Source organism: Ambystoma mexicanum, chromosome 12 (assembly GCF_040938575.1).
Source record: "Ambystoma mexicanum isolate Mex_15411 chromosome 12, UKY_AmexF1_1, whole genome shotgun sequence".
NCBI classification, from domain to species: Eukaryota; Metazoa; Chordata; class Amphibia; order Caudata; family Ambystomatidae; genus Ambystoma; species Ambystoma mexicanum.
The window spans coordinates 1,062,002,591-1,062,015,098 of NC_090936.1; the positions used below are offsets into that span (position 1 = coordinate 1,062,002,591).

General features: G+C 45.3%; 1 protein-coding gene across 1 annotated transcript in view; it reads left to right on the forward strand.

The window, feature by feature from the left end:
- LOC138514719 (carboxypeptidase A1-like) overlaps nt 1–12,508 on the forward strand; it is a 126,028-nt gene that overhangs the window by 64,104 nt on the left and 49,416 nt on the right. The window contains exon 7 of the mRNA XM_069630119.1: nt 8,260–8,367. Within this exon, the coding sequence (XP_069486220.1) occupies nt 8,260–8,367 (108 nt within the window). The remainder of the gene's footprint in view (nt 1–8,259; nt 8,368–12,508) is intronic.

The following is a 12,508-nucleotide window of genomic DNA, read 5'->3' on the forward strand; positions in this document are numbered from 1 at the left end:
AGGAAAATTAGGCGGCGGGGACCCACGTATGTGAAAGTGTACATATAACAGGTCTCCGCTGCGCAATAATGGGAAACTTCAATCGGAGCCCTTGAGTCCTCAGAAGGTCAATGAAGCGGGAAAAGACAGGCTTAAAGGGTTATAGCTGTCTTAACGCCTCCATTTATGCTCTACGGTATTTTGGTGGTTTATGAATTCAGAGTGCGGCAGCGGAACGACATATTCATGCTGGCATAAAAACCAATGATTTCCCACTGAATCTGCCTGCTTTTTTTTACACCAGCAAAAAGCAGCTGCTCTCTGTAGGAAATCATTGTAAACGTTGTCTGCTAGCGGTAAATGGCAGGCAGCATTTACTTATTTTGCACTGTGGAGTGGAAAAGGGAGGCAGGCATAAAGACGCTTCTGCCATCACTTTGCACTTCTCTAGTGACTCTGCAGTGCAAATGAAGAGAATTGGCCGGAAGGGACCTGTTTACATGTAAGTGCAAATGTAAGGGGTCCCCTAAACTTACATCAGTTTTCAAAATGAGCCCCAGGGTGATCCTGTTCTGATTTGCGGCTGTGTAAAGCCCGCCAAGAAGCCACAAAACACAATAGTTTGGACAACACATTACGCTGCATTTCTTCAATCAACAGAAGACAGGCAGCAAACACAATCACGTCATGCCAGTGTGTCATCGTACATCACGTTCATATGTTTTAAGCATGGCAGCGGGGCGGGGCCCCTCCTCCGCGTTCACTCCGCTTGAGGATGATGCCAGCAAGCTGAACACCCCTTGAACTGTCTGTCCACTAATCCCACCCCCAAACCCATCCCTGAGGCCCCTGCCCACCCATAATCCACCAGTAAGCTCCGGTTTGAAAACTTCAACGGATGATTCCAGACACTGAGACCACTCCTAGGTGCAATGATCCCTTCAAACAATCCTTTTCATCCTCCCTCAACTGCTGCCCCTCAGTCCCCTGCCATAAACCTGAGGGAGCTTGGGCCGAGAAGCTCCTTCCTTTGCAGCAACACAGGAGGCAGAGCTTCTATGGGTGCAGGTCAGTGACCGCGGCGACACAACGGGAAGGAGGCAATGGCTATTGTATTCCAAAAAGACACTTTTCATGCTGCTTTTTCCACTACGTCGCTACTGCACCCCCACCTGAAAAACCCACCAAACACACGTTCCCCAGCCATAGTGTGCCTGGACCCCCAGGGCACAGGAGTCCAGGCTTAGCATTGCTGGGGATCATCCAGCCGACAACTCATGAACAGGGATCCTCCTGTTCGCCCATGATCTGACTGGCTCACCCGGGCCTCGGGGCACCAGGCCATTACAACACACAGCGCCGGAGTTGCCCAGCAGGGGCTCTGCAACTTGGGGACATCAGGGACAGGCTAGCGTTGCCTCACAGGGGCACTGACCTGGTAGAGGGCCCTCCTGGGCAGCCCCTCTGCTTGCTACGCAGCACCAACACAGCGCTGCAAGAAAGACACAGCAAGCAGGGAGTCAGTGGGTATCGACTGACGAGCAGGAAACCGCTTGTCCCTTTTATTAGTGTAGTCACATGGTCACCGACATGTGACATAGGCACGAGCCCTTAGCAAGGACTTGTTACTTCTTAAAGGGGCATGACATTACAAGCCCCACCCCCCAGTGCCACCCGTACCGTCAAGTAACATCACAAGGCGGGGCCGTGAAGGGCACAGGGAAGGGAACTCCTTCTTCCAGCCCCGCCGAGCCCCACTCCTCCCAGCCTGGCTGCCCCAGCAGAAAGCCGTGGATTGCCTTCACAGGCAGTGCAGGGGTCAGGGACCACCAAGAAACCACAACACACAATAGTTTGGAAAACACAAGAAGCCACATTTATTAAATCAAAAATGCAACAGAAGATAAGCAACAAACACAATCATGCCAGTTAGTCATTTTACATAACATTCATATGCTTTAAGGGGGCTGGAGGGCGGGGTCCACCTCCTGCCACAGCCCTTGGGAATGATACCAAAGGCCGAACACTCCTTGACCTTCAGCATCTGCCTCCTGATCTGCTCCATCCCCCCAGCCGATGGGACACTACTGGCCGAGAACCCTCTGGTGAACGCCGGTTTGACAACTTCACTGGTTGACCCGGGACACCAGGTCCATTTCTATGGGCAAATATCCATCTAAACAATTTTTTCATCCACCCGCAACTGCAACACTACCCACAATGCAGGCCATCCCCGCAAATGACAGCTGTCCTTGCACAAATAATCTGGTCACTTGCTCAGACAGATGCACGCCATCCTCATGGAAATGTCCTAGCCTCTTAACAGGCAATGTGCGTCCACACGGAAGTGCGTGCAACTGGCGGCCCTGGTATGTTGGAGTCGTAAAACTCCAACCGTGTGTTGGTGAAACATGGGACCTGGAAAATACACACAATTATATTGTACTGTAGGAGGAGGAATTGCACCTTGGCTTCCCTGGGATGTTGGAGAGTCTTACAATGTGACTACAGAAGGAAGAGTATTGAAGGGAGCATAGAAGGAAGGAGTATGAAAGGAGGGTATAGAAGTAATCTTATGGAAAGAGGGTATAGAAAAAAGGGACATGAAGGAAGGGATAGAAAGGAGTAGAGAGGGGAAAAAGGAATGCATATGGAAGGAGGGGATAGACGAAAGGACTATGGAAGGAACGCGCCCTCACCTAAATGAATCACCACGCACTCCAAATGCAAGCTGGACAACACCTTCTCTTCGATCAAAGGTGCTCTCATTAATGCCATATCATTGCCAGCCCATGCTCTAGACATTACAGACTACATAACATCACACAACCTCTCCGTTTTAGCAATCACAGAGACCTGCCTTCATGCCGCATCAGGACCCTCACTCTCTTTTGCTATCCCGGACAAATATTCCATCATCTGCCATGATAGAGAATCCCACCTAACTAAAGGCGGGGGTATCGCCTCCTTTTCAAAAACCTCCCTAGACTTAAGGATCATTGCCAATCAAACCATGTCTTCCGCAGAACTACTGTCCACTAAACTACCGACATCAGCAACCCGTTCGATCACCATCTATCTCATATATAGACCCCCTGGCCTCCTCCTACCGGCCAACACCAAGCCAGGCTCACAAGTTATATTTATGGGTGTTCTGAATTTAGGCTTTCAGGACCCCAAAGATCTCAAGGCACTCGCCCTCGCTAATAAAATCTCGGAACTAGGATTACTACACTACATCACCGAACCAAGACATAACAAAGGCAGAACCCTAGACTGGTTAGCCGACCTCAATTGCGACAAAAATATTCTGTCCAATACACAGTGTGCATGGTCAGACCATCACCTTATCTCTTTCACCATAAAGGAAGGTAATCAGCTTAACCAGCAGAACCTTGCTCCACCTATTAGCACCAGGAACAAACACAATATAACAGTTGAGAAACTACTGCCCCGACTACAGCCAACTATCAATTCCTCGACTACACTCACGGACCCCACTGCCATAGTTGACCTTTATAACCGCACATTACTCAATGCCATTAACACCATAGCACCACCAAAACTGCGCAAATCCAAACCACGTGCGCATCTAAACTCATGGTACACCACGCACCTCACATCCTTACGGAAACTTAAAAGAAATGCAGAAGCTCTTTGGAAAAAAGTCTCCCATGGGCAGTTAACAAGGATAATTTCCTACTAGCATCCCTCAATTACAAAGAGGCTATTGTCCAGGCCAAAAAAGACAATTATAATGACTGCATCACCCGAGCCAAATCTAGCACCAAAGAACTTTTTAACATTCTCAAAGAGCTGGAATCCCCTGTCCCACCACCGGACACCTGCACCAAAGATATCCCTTGGTGCACTAATATTCAGAAAGCATTACAAGATAAAATTTCAATGCTACAAAGCAAAATAGAATCCAAAAAATGCAACATCACTAATATCACATCCACACCAAATCCCCCTACACCAGGCCAGAATACCCATAACCAATTTAATTTCTCCGCTCTCTCTATTAAAGAAGTTAAGGACAGCATCAATAAAACTAAAACCTTCTAAATGCCAGGGAGAAATTTGCCATGCTCGCATCATCAAAGAGGCAGTTAAGGAACTAGCTCCTTTCATAGCATCCCTTATCAATGTGTCATGTGAATCTAGCATTGTCCCCAATAACTGAAAGGATGCTTGGGTACTTCCGCTATTAAAAAAGCCAACTCTAGACCTAAATACTCCCTCCAACTACAGACCCATCACCACAGTACCTTTTCTACTGAAAATACTGGACCGAGCAGCATATCTGCAGATTCAAAAACATCTAGAATCAAATAACCTTCTTGGTCTCAGACAATCAGGCTTCAGACCCAGACACGGGACAGAAACAGCTTTGATTGACCTCAAGACCCAAATTGAAGTCCTAAAAGACAAAGGGGGTCATTACGACCCTGCCCGTCGGGTAACAACGGTGCCGGTCGGCTTACCAGCACCGTTGTTACTGGACTGACAGAGTACAAGTTTGCGGGCCGGATGCCCTCCCGCCTGCCAGGTCTGACCTGGCAGGCGAAACGGCACCCTTTAGCAGACGTTCATGGTAGCACCGGCACCGTTCTGAACGGTGCCGGTGCTACCATCCTCCTCATTCCCATTGAGTCCTATCGGACTCAAATGGGAACAGGGAGTTCCATTTTCCGGAGCCTGGCTTCACGGACTGCCGAGGCTGTAATGCCCCGGTAATTCCCTAAAGCCAGGCGCTGGAAAAAACACAACTCCATCGGCAGCCTGCCGTTTTTTATCAGCATGGCTACCGCCGGAGTTGTAATGAGGCCCAAAGGCAAACTTGCCCTTCTCCTCCTACTAGATCTGTCTGCAGCGTTACGATTTAGTAAACCACAAAGTCTTATGTAAGCATCTAACATCAGTAGCGCATTTCTCTGATGAAGCTAACACTTGGATCCAGTCATTCCTGAACAACAGATCAATGAGGGTCTTTGCACCATCAGCCTCCGCAGATCCAACACCTGTCACTTGTGGAGTCCCCCACGGATCTTGCGTGTCCCCAACATTATACAATGTGTTTGCAAAGCCTCTATTTGATTACCTTAACTATTTGGGTGTCTCCTATACTAATTATGCTGATGACACCCAAATATTCATCCCTATCAATGGAGACTATGCTACGGACAGCAAAACACTTAATGACATCTACCTCACCATACAAGCCTGGATGGCTAAGCATGGACTCTGTCTTAATGATGATAAGACAGAGTTACCACTCCTAGGATCCCCAGCAAATCTTAACAAACTAGATGGACAGTTTAGCTCCTTTAACATAGACGGGAACATAATTAAAATCTCCAAGGATGTAAAAATCCTAGGCATTTATATCGACTCTGCTCTTACTCTAACAAGACAAACCAATGCAATTGCCTCTCCACGGCTTAAACCTATACATTAATTACCGCCTGCAGACCATTCATCACCACTGCAAACTGCATCACCATAGCAGCGTTCTAGTCCTTTCAAAACTCGACTTTTGCTACATCTTGGAACCAACCAACAAAACCTAAATAAGATGCAAGTCTTACAAAACAATGCCATTAGATCAGCAATGAACATCCCGATATCACAACACATCTCCGAAACCAGACACAATCTGAACAGGCTATCCGTCAATCAAAGATTTGCATTCAAAACCCTGTCACTCACACATAAGTGCCTCGCTAATCTGGCGCCTAGGTACCTGACCAACAGTCTCTCACGTAACATACCAGATCGACCTACTACAACTGCACAAACTCATTGCCTCAAGATCCCCAGGTTCAATATACAAAAAGCAGGAGGTATTAGCTTCCCTGTATTAGTAGCTGAAAGTTGGAACTCTCTTCCTATAATGCTAAGATCCGAACCCTCTTACCATTTGTTCAGGAAAAATGTAAAGTTGTGGCTTCGCGAGTAAAACATTAGTAGCTCCTCATGAACACTGCCCATTCCTTTATTGCACCTCTTTTTGCACTGTAGCTGTAACTATTGTTCTCTACGGATCTGTATGTAACTAATCTGTATGTAAATATGCAACTATGAAAGATAAGCCCCCAGTTACCCCTCTTTTTGCACTGCCACTGTCCCTATTGTATTCTACGTCTCTGTATGTAACTAAACAGTTTGCAACTATGTTGCTATGTAAGATAAGCGCCCAGATGCCCCAGTGCTTGGTGCGCTCTACAAATAAATGAACTAAACTAAGGAGGGTCTAAAAGGGAACAGTGTGGAAGGATGGTATAAAAAGGGTATGGAAGGAAGGGATCGAAAGGAGTATGGAAGGAGGGAATAAAAGGAAGGATGGTATGTTATATTATGGTATTGAGACTTGTACTGCGCACCACTGCCAAGGAGAACGGAAGGAGGGTATATAAAGAGGAATATGGAAGGGGGTAGAGGAATGTGTATGGAAGGAGGGCATAGAAGGAAGGAATATGGAAGAAGGATAAAGAATGAATAGTATGGAAAGAGGTGATAGAAAGAAGGAGTATGGAAGGAGGGGATATAAAGGAGAATTATGGAAGGAGGGGATAGAAGGAAGGAATAAGTAAGGATGGTGTAAAAAGGAGTATGGAAGAAGGGGATAGAAACAAGGAATGTGGAAGGAGGGGATAAAAGAATGAAATAAGTAAGGAGGGGAAAAAGAAGGAGTATGGACGGAGGGACTAGAAAGAAGGAGTATGGAAGAAGGGGATAGAAACAAGGAATGTGGAAGCAGGGCATAGAAAGAAGGAGTATGGAAGGAGGGGATAGAAGACAGAAATAAGGAAGGATGGGAAGAAAGAAGGAGTAGGGACAGAGGGAAAAGAAAGAGGAATATGGAAGGAGGGTATATAAAGGAGTGTGGAAGGAGGGCATAGAGTAATGTATATGGAACAAGGGCATGGAAGAATGATAGCAAAGTAATATTAGTACCCGGCGAGGGATAAAACACTTGCAACAAGCAATCTCCTTGGCCCTCGACGAGTCGTTACCAGCCAGACAAACTCTTTCATGTCCAAGTTGCATGCACAAGACATTTTCAAATGACTGCCATGGAAAGGTAAAAGGGACTACCCGCAGTCCCTTTTCCCTGTTCCATGGTGGCCATCTTCTTTATTTACTTTTTAAATTTGCTTTCAAATGGGTGCCATGGAAAGGTAGAGAGGACTACGTATCTCGTTCCATGATGGCCATCTTTTTTTGGTTTTCTTTTTTTCCAGTTGCTAAACTCCGAAAAGTTTCACAACTGAAAAAAGACACCGTTAATAACCCAGTCTAACGAGGTAGTCTGGGGTGCCCCTTCACTCAGCCCTGTAACTGTGGGCACTGGGGCATTCCCTGAAGCGGTAATGTCACCCCAGCTCCGGGCTTCTTGCATGTAAGGAAAGAGGTGATATAAAGAACAAGTATGGAAAGAGGGGATAGAAGGAAGGAATAAGTAAGAATGGTATAAAAAGGAGTATGGAAAGAAGGATAGAAGTAAGAAATAAGGAGGGGGAGAAAGAAGGTCTATGGATGGAGGGGATAGAAAGAAGGAGCATGGAAGGAGGGGATAGAAGGAAGGAATAAGTAAGGATGGTATAAAAACGACTATAGAAGGAAGGAGTATGGAAGGAGGGGTTAGAGGAATGGGTATCAAAGGAGGAATAGAAAGAAGGAATATCAAAGTAGGATAAAGAAGGAATAGTATGGCAAGTGGTGATAGAAAGAAGGAGTATGGAAGGAGGGCATATAAAGAGGGGGTAGAGGAATGTGTATGGAAGGAGGGCATAGAAGGAAGGAGGATATAGATTCGAAGAAGTTAATGTCACGCATGGCCATGGATGAGAGAGGAGTGACAGAGACCTGATGAGACAGGGTGCTTTGGGGGGGCAGGCACTGGTTCACATTTCTTGACTTCGTCCCCCATTTTGTGAGATGTACTGTCCTAGAAGGACATTCATGGATATCTCCCAACAGTTTGGGCCCTCAGAAACGCAGGTAGAACATGGGCAGAGTTGATTGCTTGGCAGGGCTTGCAGAGGGACAACCCTCTCAAGGCTATCCATGGACATAACATCGGTCAGTCCACCTGTAATACATCACCTGCTACATTGCACAATGTGTCCTCTTATTGGGTATAGGCCATCAAGATCAACAAATGGCACTTTATTTTATAAAGGGGGTCAGGGCAATCCCAATACATGAGCTTAGTGTTGATCGGTACTGTTCACTACCCTGTCCCTTATCACTTTGCCTATTATTCTATTGTAGATTGCCGCAACACACACCCAGGAACCCCTCAAATCCATACTGGACAAGATGGACATCTTTGTGCTGCTGGTCACTAACCCAGATGGGTATGTGTTCACACACACCATGGTGAGTTCACGCCAGGAGTTTGGTAAGTCATCTGCCTGTGGTCCTGGGTGAGATGTAAAATGAGCGATCAGACCCCCTTCCTCCAAATGTCATGTTTGACACTTTCAAACCTCATGGCATTTTTTTAGCCAACAGCACTTTTTTTGTCCTGGGAATTGTGAGTCTGTACATACAGGGGAAAGTTAAAAAGTAAAAAAGTTATAAAGTTAAAAAGTGTGGGGGCAGACCCCTAATTACCTCAACCCAAACCAGCATCCAGCACCTGAGGAACAAGTACACGTTTTGTATGTAAAGCAAAGTTTATTGTACAAACATCTGGATAGTCCCGTGGAACCAAACCAACTCAAGTCTCAATGAACTACATCAATTGATACATTTTTATACATTTTAGCAACAGTAAAAACACTCCCAGATATTTTATTACCACCCACCCCTCAATCATGATTGGACAAAACATTTACAAAGAACTTCCATCTTCTACAAATTAATTCTTTCTCATTGGTCATCAACAATCTTTTTACGACCATCTTCAGATCATATTCGAAGTCCGCCTTTGCTGGGGATTGGTACGTGGTAGGTAGTGACATCATGCTACAATGAAACATTCACATACAACATAATTAATTACTCAGTATAAACTGGCCTAGAGCCTTTAACCTTGAGTATAATTGCACATGGTCCGCTCGGATATTGTAGCGATATGAGGAAGGCCTGATGAAACAGGTTTTCTTTGAATTACTGATTGCAATCTCATCCGCCTCAGACTCCAGGCTCCTCTTATGACATTCTAATTTATGCCACTACTACTCCAGCACGTACAGCCTCTAGTTTCAACCTGTGAAAACAATTGACTGCCAGACACCCTGGTCTCGGGCCCCATCTTTATTGCCAGCCCAAGCAAATGATCAACCCCCTCTACACAATTTCAACGCAATGAGCAAGATTACATATCTTCTTTTTACGGAACTGTTAAACATACACCTTCGTCCTGCTCGCAAGCTGACCTTCTACCAGATAACTCATTCTTCCTCCGTCAACCCCCAGGCCCAGAAAACCAGAAGTCCCTGCTATATAAAATGTATTGTGCAACTGCTAGCTGCAAAGTCTGAATAAACTCACAAAACCCCACTTATGTGTAGATTTATATAAGCCCTTATTACACTTTCTTGATGTGTTTCTCTGTATAATCAAAACTTCTTATATATATGGATATATTACACGGCCTGTCGTAGCAGCCCTGTAGTTGTGGTTAGGTTGCTCAATTTATAGATATAGCACTTTTTGGGTGGCTTATAACTGCTCCCCACCCCGGACGAATCCTCAATAAACTTTGCAAAAGAAGTATAAGTCCCCCTCGGAACGATTCTGTGAAGTTTGGTGTGGTTTTTTGTGTGTATTTTTTATAAATGTTATTCCCTCTTTACCGCGGGATTGCAGGCCAGGCCCCCCTCCACGTGTGCATTGAAACCCTCTCCGTCTCCCAGTTTCCATGCATTTCAGAGCACTCCGTGTGTAATTCCTGTTCATGTTGCATTTGCGGTTTTAACATTGTATGTTTCTACGTGGCTGCAACTCTAATATGTTTCAATTCTAGACAACAGTAACACTAAAAGTAACATATCCCATCCACAATGAACTACGCTCGATACATATGATATTGCAATATCGCGCCCAGTTCACCGCCACCACCAGTAATTAATGTGGCGCACGCAACATGGACCCCTCATAATCATGGGGAGCCTTCCTGATCACCCCAAGAAAAGCCACGTATGGCTCAAGGTGTGACTGACAGAGATGTCTGTGGGTTAAGTCTTCAAATTTAGGGTGAGTTTATTTTTGACCACATTTCAACTATGCCAAATACCCCTTAACTTTTTAGACATTCTTGCTAAAACATGATTATCTTAAGTGTTTTAGGTTTCTGGGCAAATTATTTTTTTTAGAGAAAAGGCCTAAATCTGTAAATTGTGTAAGAGATGAAAGGGAAGGTAATATGATATGGATTTCTAAAAAAATATCGCAGGGGCCTGGAGGGAAAAGACCCGAATCTGTAAAGGAAGATGAAAGCGATATGATCTGAATTAAAAAAAATAAAAACAGGCGCTTGGAGGGGAAAGCCCTGAATCTGTGTAGTGTGTAAGAGTGTGTAAGGCCATACATAAATCAGGAGCAGGGCCCACAATACCATCTTACAGTGGGAGTATGCCACATTTTAATTTGCATTTATGGTGTGCAATGTCATGTTATGCTATGGAGGTTTTCTAAAGCGCAATGTTCTCCTACTAAGGCATCTTGGCACTAGGACCAAACCCAAAAGGGAATGCAATGGGGAGTGTGCTGAAGAAAGGGTTTAAATCTTTTGCCCTGAAACAGATGTGTGATGCCAAGGACCTGAGGTTGGGATGTAGTAGGTTCCAGTGATAAGCCCCCATGTTTGACAATGAGTGGCCATTACAGGGGCGGGGACAGAAAGGTGCCGGAAGAATGCAGAGAGCATCTTGCGGGGTGGTGGGGTGGGTTAAGGAGTAAATCTCTCAGATATGTACGAGTGCGCTTGGCTATGATCAGATCTATGTGTACGCATAGGGACTGACTTTGGTGGAGCCCATGTATTGCATGGACAGGACAGATTACATGGACACCTATGTTTAAGCAATCCTCTACGTGCAACATTGTTTGCATGTTGAGGTGTGAATAATACACGGAAACCCTGGGCTGCCAAGATTGCCATGCATAATGTACCAGCATACCTGCAAGCCAAACAATGTTTGTGAATGGCGGGAAGCATTTACCTAGATCTATGTAATCTGCCTGCTTTTATCAGGTGCAAAAAAAGTGGATTCCGTAGTAATTGAAAGACTATCGACGGGCATCAAAGTCGCATGCGGGTGGAGATGCTGCCAGACCGGGCAGGTGGGAGCAGCAGAATCAGACTTTCTGATCCATGCTTGTCTGAAATCCATGAAAATCTACACAGTTGTACACGCTTGCCAGGGGTGGACTGGCCTATATGGAACTCTGGAGATCTTCCAGTAGGCCTCTGCACCATGGGCCTCTTTTGTGTGGTAACCTATTTTGTTCCAAGATTTTCTCATAAGAAAAGGGTTGGACTTGCTGGAAATTTTCAATATGGGACACTTTAGAAATTATTTTCAGGTCCTCTTTTGGTTCCCAGTCCAACCCTGACCCTTGCCACTTTAGAAATGTGCCCCAAAGACTTTTCAACAAGATCCTCTAGGCGACAGGAAACCGTTGTAGCGGTTGCAGTGCCAGACAATAGGACGCAGAGGCTGACTGATTTAGTAGCAATTTCTGAAGACGACGACTACACCCCTGGGAGTCTGGCTGGCCCAAATAGACTCTGTTTTCGTTGTTCAACCTAGATAGGGCAAGGCCTTGCGCCGCATTACTGATTGGTGCATTAAATGAGAATCTCCTATCAAGCTCAAAGCCTAGATTCCTAGGAGGTTAGAAAGCTTGGCTGTAATGAGATTTGCCCTCATCCATGTATTAATGTGATGATCACACTTCTTAGGATTTGCCATCATCCATGTATCCATGTGATGAACACACTTCTTAGGATTTGCCATCATCCATGTACCCATGTGCTGAAGACATTTCTACATAGTTGCCCTCCTCCATGTACCCATGTGATGAAGACACTTCTTAGGATTTGGCATCATCCATGTACCCATGTGATGAAGACATTTCTACATAGTTGCCCTCCTCCATGTATCCATGTGGTGAAGACATTTCCACATGGTTGCCCTCCTCCATGTATCCATGTGATTAAGACATTTGTACGTATTTGCCATCCTAAATGTATCCATGTGATGAAGGCACTTCTTAGGATTTGGCATCATCCATGTACCCATGTGATGAAGTCACTTCTTAGGATTTGGCATCATCCATGTACCCATGTGATGAAGACATTTCTACATAGTTGCCCTCCTCCATGTATCCATGTGATTAAGACATTTCTATGTATTTGCCATCCTACATGTATCCATGTGATGCAGACACTTCTTAGGATTTGCCATCATCCTTGTATCCATGTGATGAAGACATTTCTACGTATTTGCCATCCTAAATTTATCCATGTGATGAAGACACTTCTTAGGATTTGGCATCATCCATGTAT